The 15,518-nt window shown below is 52.2% G+C and overlaps 1 protein-coding gene across 3 annotated transcripts; it reads right to left on the bottom strand.

The window, feature by feature from the left end:
• Positions 1-4,497: 4,497 nt before the first annotated feature.
• Positions 4,498-15,512, bottom strand: TEX45 (testis expressed 45). Of its 3 annotated transcripts, none has more exons than XM_039515497.1 (9): positions 15,364-15,512; positions 13,393-13,942; positions 12,147-12,250; positions 11,182-11,276; positions 10,933-11,048; positions 8,635-8,753; positions 7,919-8,120; positions 5,313-5,401; positions 4,498-4,759 (listed from the first exon to the last, which is right to left on the bottom strand). In XM_039515497.1, exons 2-9 carry the CDS (start codon positions 13,934-13,936, stop codon positions 4,571-4,573), a joined length of 1,458 nt encoding a protein of 485 aa, XP_039371431.1. In that variant the 5' UTR covers positions 13,937-13,942; positions 15,364-15,512; the 3' UTR covers positions 4,498-4,570. The 3 variants fall into 3 exon arrangements, with proteins under 3 accessions (XP_039371431.1, XP_039371433.1, XP_039371432.1); XM_039515499.1 differs by having other exon boundaries at positions 5,313-5,398; XM_039515498.1 differs by having other exon boundaries at positions 15,284-15,414.
• Positions 15,513-15,518: the final 6 nt, after the last annotated feature.

Below are 15,518 nucleotides of genomic sequence, written 5' to 3'. Positions count from 1 at the left end.
CGTATCGGGCCCTCGAGCTCCTGCTGCGGAGTGGGGTCCGGAGCTCACCCTGCTCTGGCGCTCCATCCAGGGAGCGGAGTTGGGGGCTTGTCCCGCTCCACGCAGCTCCTGGAAGCAGTGGCATGTCCATGCTCTGGCTCCTATGCGTAGGGGCAGCCAGGGGGCTCAGCATGCTGCCCCCGCAGCTCCCATTGGCCAGGAGCTGGATGGGGGACATGACACTGCTTCTGGGAGCTGCTTGAAGTAAGCACCCCCCAGAGCCTGCACCCCCTCCTGAGTCCCAACTCCCTGCCCCAGCCCTGATACCCCTCCTGCCCTCAAACCCCTCGGTGCCAGCCCAGAGCACCCTCCTGCACCCCCAACCCCTCATCCCCACTTGGAACCCTCACCCCCTCCTGTACCCCAACCCCCAATCTTGTGAGCATTCATGGCCCACCATACAATTTCCATACCCAGATGTTTGCCCACCCAGGGAGCAGGCTGCTGTCCTAGTGTTGCTGTTGTGTGTTGTTCACAGGAACCAGGCTATGCACAATTATAGCAGAATCCAGGCCCGGCCCAAGGATGTGTATAAATGGGTTCTTGTATGGGAGGGAGAACATAGTGCTGGGCCCCTCCAGCTACCACCAGCTGTATCTAGTAACCCTGCTGAATGAGGGAAGAGGCAGTTTGCTGGAGGATCTTTTCGGAAGCCCCTCTAGTCTAGGCTGGTTCTTAAATGGGCCCATCACTGTGGCATCTGAACACTTTCCAGCACTGAACGCCCTGGCCTGGGTTTCTGCATGACTTCAGTCATGTCAGAGCGAAGCCAGCTGGGGAACACCCAGGGCACATTACTTATTTTTAATCTAAACTCAGCCTAACACAGCTCCGCTTATCTCTGCAGAACAGAAGCAGCTGACGTGTAGCTGCTACGTGCCGACTGCTCTAGCATAGGGGAGGGGGCCGGTGCATTGGCTGCACAACAAGTTTTCCTTTTGCAGATTGAACGTCACCACTGGAATCAAATCAAGATTGCGGCCAACCTTTCCTCCACCAAGCACAGGCCATTCCTGCATGTGCTCTTGGGGAGCAGAACAAGGAAGAACTTTGGGGGGCGGCTCCCAGGCAGATTCCATTCCCTCAACAGCCAACTGTCGTTTCACTGTCTGAAATTGGGTGCAAATCCAGTTGGGAAAGACAGCAGCATGTCAGAAACCCCGGCGGGTTAGCAACACCCACCAGCCACAGTCAGGTGTACCCGCCGGACACTGCTTCCGCAGACACCAGCCTCACCCAGCTCTGTGGAGACATATTCTGGATGCTGGCAAATCTCTCCAGCAACAGCATGGGGTTAGCTCAGCCCCTCACTCACAATAAGCCCTGCCTCAATCTCCAGCCCAGCTGGGCCAGATCAGAGGTGTGGGGGGATTAATGATTATTTGGTAGGAGGATTTATTGCTACAGCAGCACAGATGGGGATGCTACGTCACAGCCAGGTAAAGGACATGGGTCAGCTCCTCAGGTGGTGTAAATGACTTACACCAGCTGGGGATCCGGCCAACCTCAGGGACCACACAATCCAGACAGCCTGGATATTACCCTCATTTTTAACATGAGATGCCAGTTAACGAACCAGGAAATAGCAACACTTGGTGCTCTCTCGTCTTCTGTGTAAGCAGGTAACTGTCCCTAGAGAACATTCCTACATAGCCCACTGCCCCCGTGAATCCTCAGGACAGCTGGTCTTAGCTTTTCATCACAAATCTAGGTTCTGGCTGTTTCATACCACCAGCCCTGTCTTGTCCCATGAGATGCAGGATTCCTAAGGAATTCACATTTTCAGGCATAAAACCAGAGCTTTCCTAGGGGTCTGTAGCTGGTGATGGGAACAGAGCAGCCTCAAAATCTCCCAGAGCTTTAACATGTTTAATGTGGGGGGTCTTGTCCACATGAGAGTTGCAGTAGGTCGAAATGGTTTAGTAAACCACAGTCTGTTTTCTCTGTGATGTTGCTTTTATAGATCCATGGAAGAGCATGAGACGGGGACCTGGCATGGCAGCACCTGACCCCTCACTCTGCTTCCACACCAGGGAGGAGACCTAGAGTACAGCAGCGCATCCGCATTAAAATCTTCTTGCTGAGAAGGTTTAGCGCAAACTCAGCATCCAGGCAAAAACAGTGAGCTCCAACCCCAGTAAAAAAGACACTGCTCCCACCCCCAGAGAACGGCCCTGCCCTGCCACCTCCTCAGCCTCAGGTTCCTCTCTGCACTCGTGTTCACCGGCCTTGTATGGAGCCCTTGTGCTGAAATGCAGCCAGTGCTCATGAGGGGAGACTCCACACCACACTTGGAGCTTACGGTATCTCTCATTCTGCCTAAACCCAGCGGAGAGGTGACACATCCCTCTGTCCCTGCCAGCTCACAGCCTGGGGAAGAGGCGCTTGGAGACATGGGCCCAGGCTCTCTAGTGGTTCCTGTGATGCTGGCGAAGGGAATCGCCCTGCAGCTTTGGGCTGTTTTCCCAGTGTTTGTTCTCAGTCGCGTGGGTTCCCCTCACCTGCTCCTGCACAACAAAGGAGCAAAGAACACAGGCCCTGGTTCTGCGCTGCACAGCCAGCGAGGAAGGGTGGGTTATTAGCATGAAGTACCACAGGCCAGACTGCACCCCTGTACGCATGCCGGTGAGCAGATACTCATGCAGATGCACGGAAGGCACCAGCACTGCGGGGTGAGTCACTGCTCAGCAGGGTGGGAAATGGGGCATACTCTGCCCTAGGGTTCTCATGGTACTACCCACTGCAACATGTCACACCCCTGGCTAGCAGGGGATTCCAGCCCCTCACAACTGGGTGCCTCGGCAGAGGAGCCCCTCCTAACTTTGCTAGTGTTTCCCTGCACTCACACTCAGAGATGGGACTGGAGGCTGGGGGAAGTGTGCGACTAGCCCCATTAGTGCAGCATCCCCCCCACTGGCACTGAGTCACGCTCAGCCCCCCACTCCCCAAGTTACTGCAGAGAGTGGCTGCTACCAGGAGCTGAGAGCTACCGGCCTGCCGCCCACATGCACTGCACCAGCCCTTTTGTTCCTTTTTAGGCTGGCAGTGAGGAAGGTGGCTCAAGTATGTTACGGGGGTGTCATTTCCCAGCCAGGCTGTGAGATCAGGGCTGCACCAGACTGGTGACTGGGCACCGAGATCAGCCGCAGGGGTGGGAAGCCCCTGGTGCTGCCCATGTAAGGGGTGGTCACAGCAGGGCTGTTTTCCAGTGTTCTTCCTCTGTGGCCTCAGACTCCGGCACTGTCACACCCTGACTCCTCAGCTGCCGCTTCTCCCCTTATACCTGGAGGCTTCCCCCTCTCAATCACACTCTCCCCCTCAAGCCCCCCCATCCATGGCAGGAAGGGAGGGAAAATCTTTGTTGGTTGCTAAGTACTAGCCTGAAACCTCCCCTCCTGCTAGACTGCAGGGAAATCGCTTCCCCCCAAGACCCTGCTCAGCTCCAGCTGTACGTGAATCCCTTCTTCACCCTTCAGCTGCTGGCCCCTTTGCACCTCCTGAACCCTAGAGCTGGAGGGACGTGGCCAGAGAGTTTGGGTGCCCTACCTCTGCCCAGTCCCCATCCTGCAGAGCAACCCCCAACAGCAGTCACTGGGGCTCTCTGTGGGCGTCTGGCCCTACACATAACAGCGTGATGCGGAACTACAGGGGCCCAAGCTGCCATGGTGTCCCTGGTGCCACCTCGGGAGCAGAGATAAGTCACAGGCGTCAGTGTGGGTACAGTGCCACCATAAAACTCTGCTTCCATAAGACAGAGAAACAGAAGGGAGGAGGCTCCGCAGCAGATACAGGATGGGGCCAGTGGAGAGGACCCTGACCTGGGACTGAGGAGACCTGGGCTCTTTTCTAGAAAGGTACTTGTCTGGCCTCCTCCCGGTCATGCCTGGGCATCTCACAACCAATGAATTTTAGCCCCACAGGGGTAGGAAGTATCATCCCCTTTTCATGGGGCAGATTCAGTGACGTACCCCACATCACACAAGGCTGCAGCAGAGCTGGGAACTGAACCTGGGTTTCCCAAGCCCCTACTCACTCGACCGTCCCTTTTCTCCAGCCAGCCCCCAGCTCTGCCACTGACCTGCTACATGCCCCTGGGCAAGCCACTTCATCTCTGGGCCTGTGCCCTTTTTCGCTCGCTGTCCATCTGGTCAATTCAGACAGGGCAGGGACAGTCTCCTGCCCAGTGCGTGAGCAGCGCTCAGCACAAGGGTGCTCGGATCCCAGCTGGGATTTGTTACCCGCCCCCATCAAGGGGAAACGGAACTAGGTTGTGACCCCTCCCCGCTGCGAATGGGAGTTCAGCAGGAGCACAGAGGGCAGCCCGGAGCTGACCTGGAGGCAGGTTTGTCGCCAGCTTGCCCAGTTCATCCCTGCTACAACTCTGCCCAATTCCTGAGCTGAGTTTGGCACAGAGACCTCAGCCAGGTGCTACAGAACCCAGGGAGCATCTCCTCAGAAGCCAGGCACCTGTGTTTATTTGTACGCAGCCCCTGGAGGGTGGCATCGAGAGCCCCCATAGGAAGGCGGCACGTTATGTTGCAAAGACCATCCGCCTCTGGGGGCAGTACTTCTTCAGGGTGCCCAGGGGGACGCTGCTCACTTGAAAGTTCCCCCCGCAGATAGTCACAGGGCCGCTGTACTTGGGGGTGAACTCATCCTGATGCTCAGTCCCAAAGAAGCGCTGCCCCTGCCATGGTGGGACCAGGTGAGAGTATTTAATCTGGGGAGACAGGAAAGGCCATTGCGGTGGGGGGATTCCGTCATTAACCTCGCAGCCCCTAGGAGTAACCCACCGCTCAGCTCTGACTGCTGAACACTAGCCTGTAGGGAGCAGAGTTCAAGTCTATGCCAGCCAGCAGCTCTGAGCAGCCTGCCCCCTCGCTTGCTCTGACCCTGTGTGCCCAATGGCAGAAAAGCAGAGGCTTCCCTGCTGAGAATGGAAGAGGCAGATCCCCATGGCAGCTGGGGTGGCTCTGGCCTCATCCTGTAATGCTCGCACCCTTCCACTGCCAGTCTGTTCACTGGAGAGCCTTCGGTATCTAAACAGGCCCGCTGGAAGACAACACATTCTGTACTGGGCTATTAACTGGGCCAAGTTCAGAGGTGGGCAGCCCCCGACCCTTCCCTGCTCCCTCCAGAGACGCCTACTTGTGGGGTCCACTTGCAGTGTCCTTTTCCCTCCCAGCTGCTGGGGGGCATGAAGACTTACTCAGCTATCCTTCTCACCAGGCCTTTGTCCTGAACCTGGCCACATACGCCAGCTATTGCCGTACCTGCTGCAGCAACTCCTCCGAGGGCCGGAGCATCCACTGTCTGTGCGGGACCAACATAGCCTGTGTGGTCGTGACAGCGCCTTTACCTGCTCACAAATGGAATAAAGAGCAACGTCAAGGCATGAAATGAGCAGGCAACAGACAAGTTTTGCAGTTTGACTCAGTCACAGACCTGTCTGGGGTCTGCACTGACTGGGAGAAGAGACACAGGCCTCACCATGGGCAGCTCACTGCACAGATGCAGGCAGAAAAACTGCCACGGTGCATAAGGAAAGGGATGAAGAATGATATGGAAAACACTGCAATGCCATACTGTACATCAATGGTGCCACCTCATCTGGAATGCTGCGTGCAGGACTGGTCACCCGATCTCAAAGGACACAAGAGGAGTAGAGAGAGTTCAGAGACAGGGAGGAGAATGATTAGAGCTCCGGAAAAACTTCTCTATAAAGAAAAATGTTGAAGAGTAACTTTGTTTGAGAGGAGGTGAATGAGAGGACATGACAGCAATATACAGAATCATGAATGTCACGGAGAAGGCAGATTGGTTACTGTTCACCCTGTCATATACAGGTGGACACAAAGGCAACAAGTTTAAGAATGATCGAAGGAGGATTTTTCCTCACCCAATGCATAACCAACCTGTGGAACTACTGTCACCAGACATCATCAGGACTAGACGTTATATGGAGAACACAAACATCCATCGTTAGACCCTCCTGCCCCTCAGCCAACCTCTCTCTACACGGGGTTAGAGAGAATCTACCCTTACAGCCAGACTATTGCAGAACTGTCCATTATAGGGTTAACCCCTGAAGCATAGGGTGCTGTCCACAGTCAGACACAGGAGAGTGGATTACTTTGGATCTTTGTTCTGAATCACTATAGAAATTCCCAGGTTAGTGCAGGAAAACTCGACCTGCCGAGATTCCTGCTCCCAGTGCTTCAGAGAACTGGACTCTATCCCCTGCCAGCTTGAGAGGCTAGCTGGGGGCAGTTCTGTGCAGCCTGCACAATGCACATGCCTGCCATCCCAGCACCCGATCCCAGGTCTCCCAGCCTAGAGGCAAGGGAGTGTCAGGTTGCTCATGCAGAGGGAGCAGCATAGCTCCAGAGCTGTCCTGACAGGGTGACTGGCTTGTGGACCGGAGAGCCTGGGCTAAGCCAGCTAGGGGAGCCACTCACACGGACCCGGAATACTGGACATTCTGGTACTTCAGAGAACAGAGTGGGCCTGCCCCCGCTGATGTGACCCCATCCCCCTCAGCACAACCTTGCATGCACAGTGTGAAAGCTCACACCACAGGGAGGGCATGCTGGCCTGCTACTGCTGGCATGACTTCGTATGCACCGGGTATGATGCTGGCAGACCATGTGCTCTTCATTATGGCATCTCCCATCTGCTACTGGACAAAACAATCTCCATTTCGATCTCGGCAGCGGCAAGGGAGTCACATTAGAAAAGCTGGATGAATGCCCTGCCTAAAACCAGCCCGGATGAGAAGATGAGCCCCATCTGAGAGGGACCGGGTGATCCAAATAGAAAAGGCAGCAGGTCTCCTGCAGTGAGGAAACTGCGGAGAAAGAGGGTCTCCTGCAATAAGCCCCAAGGAAGGGAGGTTGCCTCAGGGCGGAGGGGCTGTGCCCAGTGTAAGGCTGGATGGATGGTTCTTTGTGCGTTTGCTTTTGGGAACTTCATTCATTTAATAAAAACCCAGAGCAGGACACTGACTGAGCAGGACTGTGTGGACTGTCATTGAAGGCGCCCTGAAGAAGGGGAAGACAAAGGCAGGGCACTGCAGAGGCACCCTGGGCCACAAGGGGGCGCTCGGGTGGTGGCCACACTGCTACAGTGAGCAGGATACATTCAGTCAGTAATAATGCAAATAACAAGGAATGGAGAGACCCCCCCCCGCTCCCGCCCCCCGGACTTAGTAGATTCCAGAGCAAAGAACCAAGAGGTTAGAGGGGATCTTTTTAGCCTCTTCCATACAAAGCCCCGTATAAATCCCTGCCTGGGGCTGCACAAACAAAGCTTATAATTCACACCCCACTGCCTCTTCCCACCCAGCGAGAGAAGGCCTTTGCTTCTGGAAGTCAGCTGAGGAAATTCCAGCAAGAGGAAGAGAAGAGCTCCAGTGTCCAATGCATATGCCACAAGCCACCCACAAGATGGCAGTGCAGCCCCGAGGCTCACACAGGTGGCACCTTTCTGGGCTCTGAGCACTTTGACACTGCTCCTCTGGAGAGGTGGCCAGCCTTCCAGATTAACATCCCCCTGCCAGTCCCTGGGAGCGCTGACCAGCACTGCCAGGCGCTGTGCTAGCACAAGTTCCCTGCCTGGCTTTTGGGGTCACTGTCCCATTCTTGTTGACAAAGACAACCCCCATCCCAGTGCTGCACATGCCTGCAGCCTCCCACCCAAACACACCCACCACTTCGATACCCAGCTCACCCTGCTGCAGGCAGAGTGACTGCCAGGGGCAGAGCGCCAGGATCCCATGCAGGGGAGCAGCCGAGAGCACCCGGCACAGCAGCCTGAAGCTGCTCCTGGGATATGTCCCAGGGTTGGGAGCTGCGCTAGGGTCCGAGGGGCTTTGCCTTACTGGGATAATTAAAGGGCACGTGGCTCTCGAGGTGGCTCTTGCTGTTGGACGCCTCCCTCTGGCTCTCGGGTGGTGGCTGATAATCTGAGTGCTGCGTCGTGCTGAAGAAACAGGTGTTTAAATGTTTGTCACCCAGGGGCACTTTGCTTTGTAGTCTCCACAGTGGCACGTCTGGCTGAGGTGGATGTTCCCCCAGGTCAATCTGGAGTAAACGAGAGCAGAAGTTAACGGGCAGGTGCTGTAGCCAGATGCTCCACTCGGCTTCCAGCCGTAAGTATGAGCACCCCACTCAGACAACACAGAGAGGGCCCAGGTCCCCACTGTTAGCTGCAGGATGCTGTGTATTTCTCTGGCATCCTGCATTGCTTCTGTCTAGGGATGGTGACCCCACAATGAGCCCGAGGTTCTCGCCAGCTGGCCTATTGAGAATGAGCTCTCTGTAGCTGACCTCGCAAGCCTGCGTCTGGAGGCTGTCCGCGAGCCCTGACAAAGGGTGCACTGTGGCAGTCGAAACAGGAGCCAGGCCTCCTAGGGTATGTGCCCAAAGACTGGGACAGGAGACTGGCCATGCGTGAATGTTACTAGTGAGCAAGGAGACAGTGTCCTTTAGAGACCCCAGCCTGCAGCAGGAGGCAGCTCTGATCCTGTTCTGATCTTCAGAACACAGCGCTGCTCCGTGATAGCTGCTGCTGAAAGGTGAAAGGCAGGGCACAGACCTGGGTGTGGAAGAATCGGCTAGTGGTGGTGGTCGCACGCGCCCGACTCCTCTCAAGGTCTTCATCGCCTTTGGGGATCGATGAAGTCTGTTTGCTTAGACATGTAACTTTCACAGGGGCTGGTAAAGGCAAGAAGCGAATCCTGTCAGGGTTCCCAATTCTGAACAGGTTGTCGCTACCGCAGCATTCCTGGGTGGGATGGACAGCTGGAAGGACCCTTCCAGCTGTGTCTACACCACATGGAAAAAGGCTGGTCTTGTGGTTAAGGCACTAGGTGGGAGCAAGAGATTTGGGTTCATTTCCCAGTTCTGCCACAGACGCCTTTTCTTGGGCAAGTCACATAAGGTCCCAAGCTTAGGTGGGGGCTCTTCACCATTCCTAGTCAGAGATGCTGGCTCCTGAGCATTTTTGAAGATCTGGCCAATGATTTTGGTGCCTAAGTAGGAGCTGAGCTCCTGAAAATCTACACCTTAATATCTCTGAGTCTCAGTCCCCTGTCAGTAATATGGGAACAATAATCCTTCCTTTCTCCCACCTCTCTGAGCTATCCAGGGTTGAGCAGCTGTGGCTCCCAGTTATGTCTGAGCTGAGGCAGAATGCTGGCAGCTGAGCTTTCTGGACACAGGATCTGCTGCCTCTGGGACAAAGCAAGGATGGGAATAACATAGGGGTAGGAACAGGATAAGTTTGATATGTTTATCGAGGGGATGGTATGATGGCATAGCCTAATTTTGGCAATTGACCTTTGATTATCAGCAGGTAAATATGCCCAGTGGTCTGTGACGGGATGTTAGATGTGGTGGGATCTGAGTTACTACAGAGAATTCTTTCCTGGGTGCTGGCGGGTGAGTCTTGCCCACATGCTCAGGGTTTATCTGATCACCATATTTGGGGTCAGGAAGGAATTTTCCTCCAGGACAGATTGGCAGAGGCCCTGGAGGTTTTTCGCCTTCCTCTGCAGCATGGGGCATGGGTCACTTGCTGGAGGATTCTCTGCAGCTTGAGGTCTTCAAACCACAATTTGAGGACTTCAATAACTCAAACATAGGTTAGGGGTTTGTTATAGAAGTGGATGGGTGAGATTCTGTGGCCTGCATTGTGCAGGAGGTCAGACTAGATGATCATAATGGTCCCTTCTGACCTTAAAGTCTATGAGTCTATGAGGACAGATATCCATGTGGAGGCCATATCATCACTGACTATGGGCCAAATGCAGAACTGGTGTAAGCAAGTGTCACCCCGCTGAAATCAACTGATGTACACCTACTTATATCAGCATTTCTCTGGCCCAGCATGGTCTCTGAGACTTAGCGATGGGGGAGAAATTTCTCTGAGCACGTTGGAATTTTGGATAAAACTGACCCCAGATTTGATCCCCCAAGCACTGGCTTAGGTTTTGCAAAAACAAAGTCCCCCAAGTTTTGCATTAGCCCAGTAAGGGAAATAACAGTGAGATCTTGCAGCGTGCTAGTAACAGGGAGACCAAATTTCCCCGGCCCATGCACCAGAGGAAGAGTCAAGCCAAGGAAATTAACAGGTGTGGTGCTCAAAGCACACATCTTGAATGGGGTGGGAATATCTTCAGAAAGTAGAAAACAGTGTGAGCAGGGAGCATGGCACAGCTGTAAATGCTATGCTTACTCCTGGGGGAATTCTGTGCCAAAAAATTAAAAATTCTGTGCACAATATTTTAAAATTCTGCATATTTTGTTTGTCAAAATAACACAATATAATCATACCAGTTTCAATTATTTTGGTAATTTATTTCAAAATACCTGTCAGCAAGTAGTCTGTAACAATACAGACAACAAAAAAGATTTAGGAAATGTTTTTTGACAAATAGATTCCTTATTAGGCATATTAATACAGAACTCTGAGTAATCATTTAACTATAATAAAAAAATGCATTTTCTGCATCCCTCAGAAGCAATGCAAAGGCTTGGTGGAGTCAGGGATAATGGAGGAGCTGAGGGTGAGGGAAGTAATTGCTGGGAAGGAGCCTGGGTGCGAACTTGGAGAGTTTTGGGGTATGGGTGGGAATAAGTGGTGGAACATGTTTTTTTTGGGGGGGGTGAGGGGGGCAGGTAGGGATTGTTAGGGAGCTTCCCCCGTGCAGACTCTGGCTGACCCCTAGCCTCTCCCATTCATTAAAACATTAAAATATGTGCAGCACATGAATTATGTGCGCATAATGGCGCAGAATTCCCCCAGGAGTATACTCTCCGGCCAATAGGAAGGCAGGCACAACAGTACTATCTATGTGATCTCTCACTGTGTCAGGTCACCATCCCTCCATACCTAGCTCCCGCCGTGGGAACGACTCCAGTGCCACAGTAAAGAATCTGGTGCGACCATCCCCTGGCTTGATGTTCGTCTTGTGTATTTGGAAGGCAGCACGTTCTTTATCATAGACTCTGCAAGGCATAAGATCTGAGTTGCTGAGATAAGGTAGTGAGCTGTGAGTGATGTGCTCAAAGACAACTTGCCTTTAGTGAGCACCACAGAGCCTGGGACAGCAACAACCCATCACATGTACTTCTTGGCTACCTGTGGTTCCATGTGTCCTGGAGAGTGTAGGCATGTTTCTCCTCGCTGGTGCTGACACTGCTCCTGGGGTCTCCAAACACAATGGAAGACTTGCTCTACGGAGAAACCACCTCTGAGTGATGCTGCCTGCTACAGAGCAGACCTCACCAGCTAATTACAAGGGAAACAAGGACTTTGCTGACTGTCTCCACAAGCACTCAGGCTTCTCCAGCCAGTAGTGCAGAAACTATGAGGATGAAGGGCACATGTCACCCCTTCATTGCCTTCTGGAGTTCCCAGTTCCAAAGAGACTATTCCTTCATTCTGGAAAGCTAACAATGCTGCTGGACAGGCCACTCCATGGATCAACAGGTGTTTTATTGGAAATCCAAGTGTGAATCTCTAGGTGGGGTGCACAGACTGGGATAGCTCTGATGAGCAGAGTCTAGATGAACCCAGAAATATCATAATTCTTTGCACTCATAGCACCTTAGCACTCACATTTGCCAACAGTCTCACAGCAAGTCAGTGGTAGAGCTGGGATTAGAACCTGGCAGTTGTTACACCCAGTCAAGATTCATGTTCACTGCAACAGATACTGAGCCCAAGGGCTCGGAAGGGACCAAGCAAGGACTGGATATTTATATGGATAATGACAACAGCCAGCGTTACAAATCGGATAAAATATATACACGAGCTACAGAGTCTCTTGCTTCAAGGCACAAGCCAACCACCAGCTGATGATGTTAGAAAGCAGCTTCCCATATGGACAGGTCATTACAGAGTAACCTGCACCTTCTTCTGAAGTAGGTGTTCAGAGACAGGACCACAGGCCTGGAAATTCCTATGCTCCCCTCTCCATAGCTAATCACTAGGCTCCAAGTCCATCAGGCTGCCTGAGTGGGAAGCAGTGTTTTAGAAGTCTTAGTCTCATCAAAATATGAATTGGAAGCAGCATGGCTGAATTTATAGGACTGTAATGTTACCTTTCCACAGGATTTCACAGGAGGGATCCAGCCACCCTCAAACTGTGCTTGATAAGAAGTACCATAGTAGGAGCATCTGTCACCTTTAATTGTGGGAATTCCTCCTGCCAAACAACACGGGGGGGGGGGGGAATAATCTGAGTTACTCCTTTGCAATTCTCAATTACAGTTCTCAGGAAGTGTAAGAAACTGACATGGGAACTAGGGTTCCAAGACAGCTGCCCAGTCTCACGCTGACCTGGAGTATCGACCCACTAAAACTAACGGAAAATGCTATTTAGGCTTGGCTACTTCATCCCTAACAACCCTTCAGCCTGGGGCGCTGTCTGCCTAGAACAAAGGGATTTTGTGCTGCCCATCCCCCAGTCACTGCGTTTAGGAGACCATGGTGGCTCTCAGGTTGGGCAAGTATCCAGAACTAAAAAATCAGGGTTTGATAGCAAGGGCACAAAGTGGCCTTTTCCACAGATCAAAGATCACTCTCTCCTGGCCCAAAAACAAACAGACCCCCACCGAAGGAGCAAATTCCACTGGACCGACTCTGGAACTGAGGCCACAGTTCAGCAAAGCACTTAAGCACAGGCTTTGCGAGTGGGAATTGACTTCTTTAACAATATTGCATCTTGACTCCCCTGTAATTGCCTAGTGTGGTGAGGTCACTGGCTGGCACTGGCCTTTCAACTCCGGAGGTCTGGGTCGAGATTCTGCACTAGGTCACTAATGTGTCTGTGTCAGGTAGACCCCATCTGTGCACACCACAACACCACCACACAGTTTTGCACAACTGGCAGCCTGTGCTAAAGAGAAGCACAGACTGTAACAGAAACCAGGGATATTGGGTATGCTGCAAGGCAGAACTGCCTGCACCAGCCAAGCTATGGGGTGGGGGCCTAGACTAGACTATCAGAGTGCTCTGCAGGTAAAGAGGAAGGTGCACTGGCAGAGCTGCATAGTGAAAGCTTGTATCACGTGCACCATCAGCCACTGCTATAAGCCTCTCACTATCATGATCACCAAATTCACACATGAAATGATAAAAAGGAGACCAGTGATATTTAAATAGTTCTAGATCCTAGATCTCAGCACTTAGATGATAAAGGACTCCACTCACTACAGTAAATACAGACTTAAACTGGTTGTAATGGAAACCTAAACCAAGCCAATGAAAACCCCAGTGCCCGTGAATGCCACCTGCCCTGAGACTTGTGAGGCCACAGCCTGACAGAGAGAGCCCCAAACAACTCACCCAGATGTACACATGGCGCTTTGGCAATGGGCTCGAGTATCTCATAGGCTGGATATGAAAAACGATAGACAGAAGGCAGGAGCTTTAGTTTGTCTTTGTCTCCACAAGGAAAATGATCTTCCTCCTTATTGTAATCAGCTCTGGTGGAGGCTGGTCCCTGCAGCGTCACGTCTGGCCAAAGGTAGCTCTCCTTTGCAGTTGAGGTGAAAATTTTGGTCTGGGAATCTGCATGCATTTGGAGGTGAGATTCTGGTGGACAGATTTTGGGCTTTGGTTCCAGGGATCTCACTGGAAATGCCAGGTGGGTTTCTGACCAGGTTTCCCTGGCTTTATCCATATCCTGATTCAAAACACCCTTGGAGTTTGGAAGCAGAATTGGGTCTGGTTTGTAACTGCCCCATAAGAGAGGGAAATCAGTGCGGAAAGGAGATTCAACAACGTTTCCCTGTGGTCTATGGTCAAACCCTATCTGAAAATGTGAGGCCTTTAGGAAGGGAATCCCTGTGAGCGGGGCTGGGATTAACGACTGGCCAGTGGCTGCCATTTTCCCCTGGAAAGGAAGAGACATGATATCAGACTCAGGTGCATCGCTGCCTTGGTCCCTTCCTAAAGAACAAGGAGCAAGAGCCTCCAAGAGATAAGAAGGAACAGGAGATAAGGATCTTTATTCTCTGACTGTTCCTTACAAGATGTCCAAGTAAGGCCCTTGGTAGGAGGAGCCTGCATCATCCCAGAAGCAGCCACTTTTGAACAGCAAACATTTGCACTCTCTACAATGAAATGAGCTCCCAGTAATCCCAGAACTGCGAGTACATCCTCCCATGGAGCTGTCCTGCTCTCCCCCTAGATACTGCCATGATAAGAGCAGCCCAGAAGCAACTGGGGCTTTGTCCTGCCTCAGATACAAATTCATCTCTGCTGTCAATCCATGGACATTGCAGGGTTACTACCGGGAAGAATCTGGGCCACAGAATCTCAGGGATTCATGGGAGTTTAGCATGCAGGAAGTTGGCCTTTTGGACTACTTGCTAATCACCCCATGCCAGGTTCTGGGATATTTCTAACAGGATTATTGGAACCAAATGGGTGATATTTTAAAACATGGCCAAATGGGGCCAGATGATAGAGGGACGTTAGCCAAACTCCTCCATCCAGGATTGGATGTGCCATGTGTACAATCGGTGCCTATTACCACAACTGAGACTCAAACTGGGCCACAGATAGTTCAGATCGCAGTTGTATAGAATGAACCAAAGGCAGCCTGCCCCAAAAGCAAACCAATAAGACCCATTCTGTACTAAGCTGGGCTGGGAGTCACCTCCCCTCTGGCTGAGTAAAAACCATGCTGTACTAGTCTCAGCTGGGACTCACTTCCCATGGCCAAGCTGGTCAAAGGAGTGGTGCTAAGCTGGTCTCGGCTGGGAGAGGCGCTTCCCACATCTCACAGGAGAGCCTGAATGGGTTCTCTTCTATAAATGGCCATGCATGTGACTTGTGAGTTTGGATAGAGCCACATGCCAGCTGGCATCTGTGGACGCTAGCCCAGAGCACTATGCAGAGGGCTGGCTTTGCACCTCTATGGTCCAAATTAATGCAAAGCATGTAAGCGTGTTTAATAAACAGCTGCATGCGTACCAGAGTTGGTCTTTCCTATAAATGAGATTAAATTATCTTTCCAAGGTGACTGACTTTGATCAGCGTATTATTATTATTCCTTACACCCCAATCAGCAATCATTGTGCTGGTACATGCTTACAAGGAAATAATAGGCCCTATCCCCAAGAGTACAACCTAAATAGCCATAAATTGGCCATACGCATCAAACACAAAACCCCAGACAAGAAAAGGAATTATTTAGACTTAGAAAAGAAAACCTGAAGACAACATAAACCTAGTGAGTAACAGCCCATGGGGCAAATCCTAAAAAGGGAGCTGGCTCAGCAGGAGTTCACACACTAACTAGAATCTCACACAATAATGCTAATCAATGTTTCTCTTCCTTTGAACCCTCAAACGGTACCCCCTGTGACCGAGCCAGAGCCCGAGCCCGAGCCCGCCCCGTCGCACACAGGGAAGGGGCACGGTCCCCCTAGCGACAGCGATCCCCCAGCAGGCACCGCGCCACC

This window comes from Mauremys reevesii, linkage group 26 (assembly GCF_016161935.1).
Source record: "Mauremys reevesii isolate NIE-2019 linkage group 26, ASM1616193v1, whole genome shotgun sequence".
In the NCBI taxonomy this organism is placed as follows: Eukaryota; Metazoa; Chordata; order Testudines; family Geoemydidae; genus Mauremys; species Mauremys reevesii.
Note: the sequence above shows the minus strand (reverse complement) of the source record. Positions and strands in the feature narration are given on the sequence as shown.

Coding starts and splice junctions, on each gene's coding strand:
- TEX45 (XM_039515497.1), bottom strand. CDS start 13,936: ATGGCAGCCACTGGCCAGTCGTTAATCCCAGCCCCGCTCACAGGGATT. Junction 5,402..7,918: donor CGTGCCCTTTAATTATCCCA/GTAAGGCAAAGC, acceptor TCCATTTGTGAG/CAGGTAAAGGCGCTGTCACG. Junction 4,760..5,312: donor CGGAGGAGTTGCTGCAGCAG/GTACGGCAATAG, acceptor CTGTCTCCCCAG/ATTAAATACTCTCACCTGGT.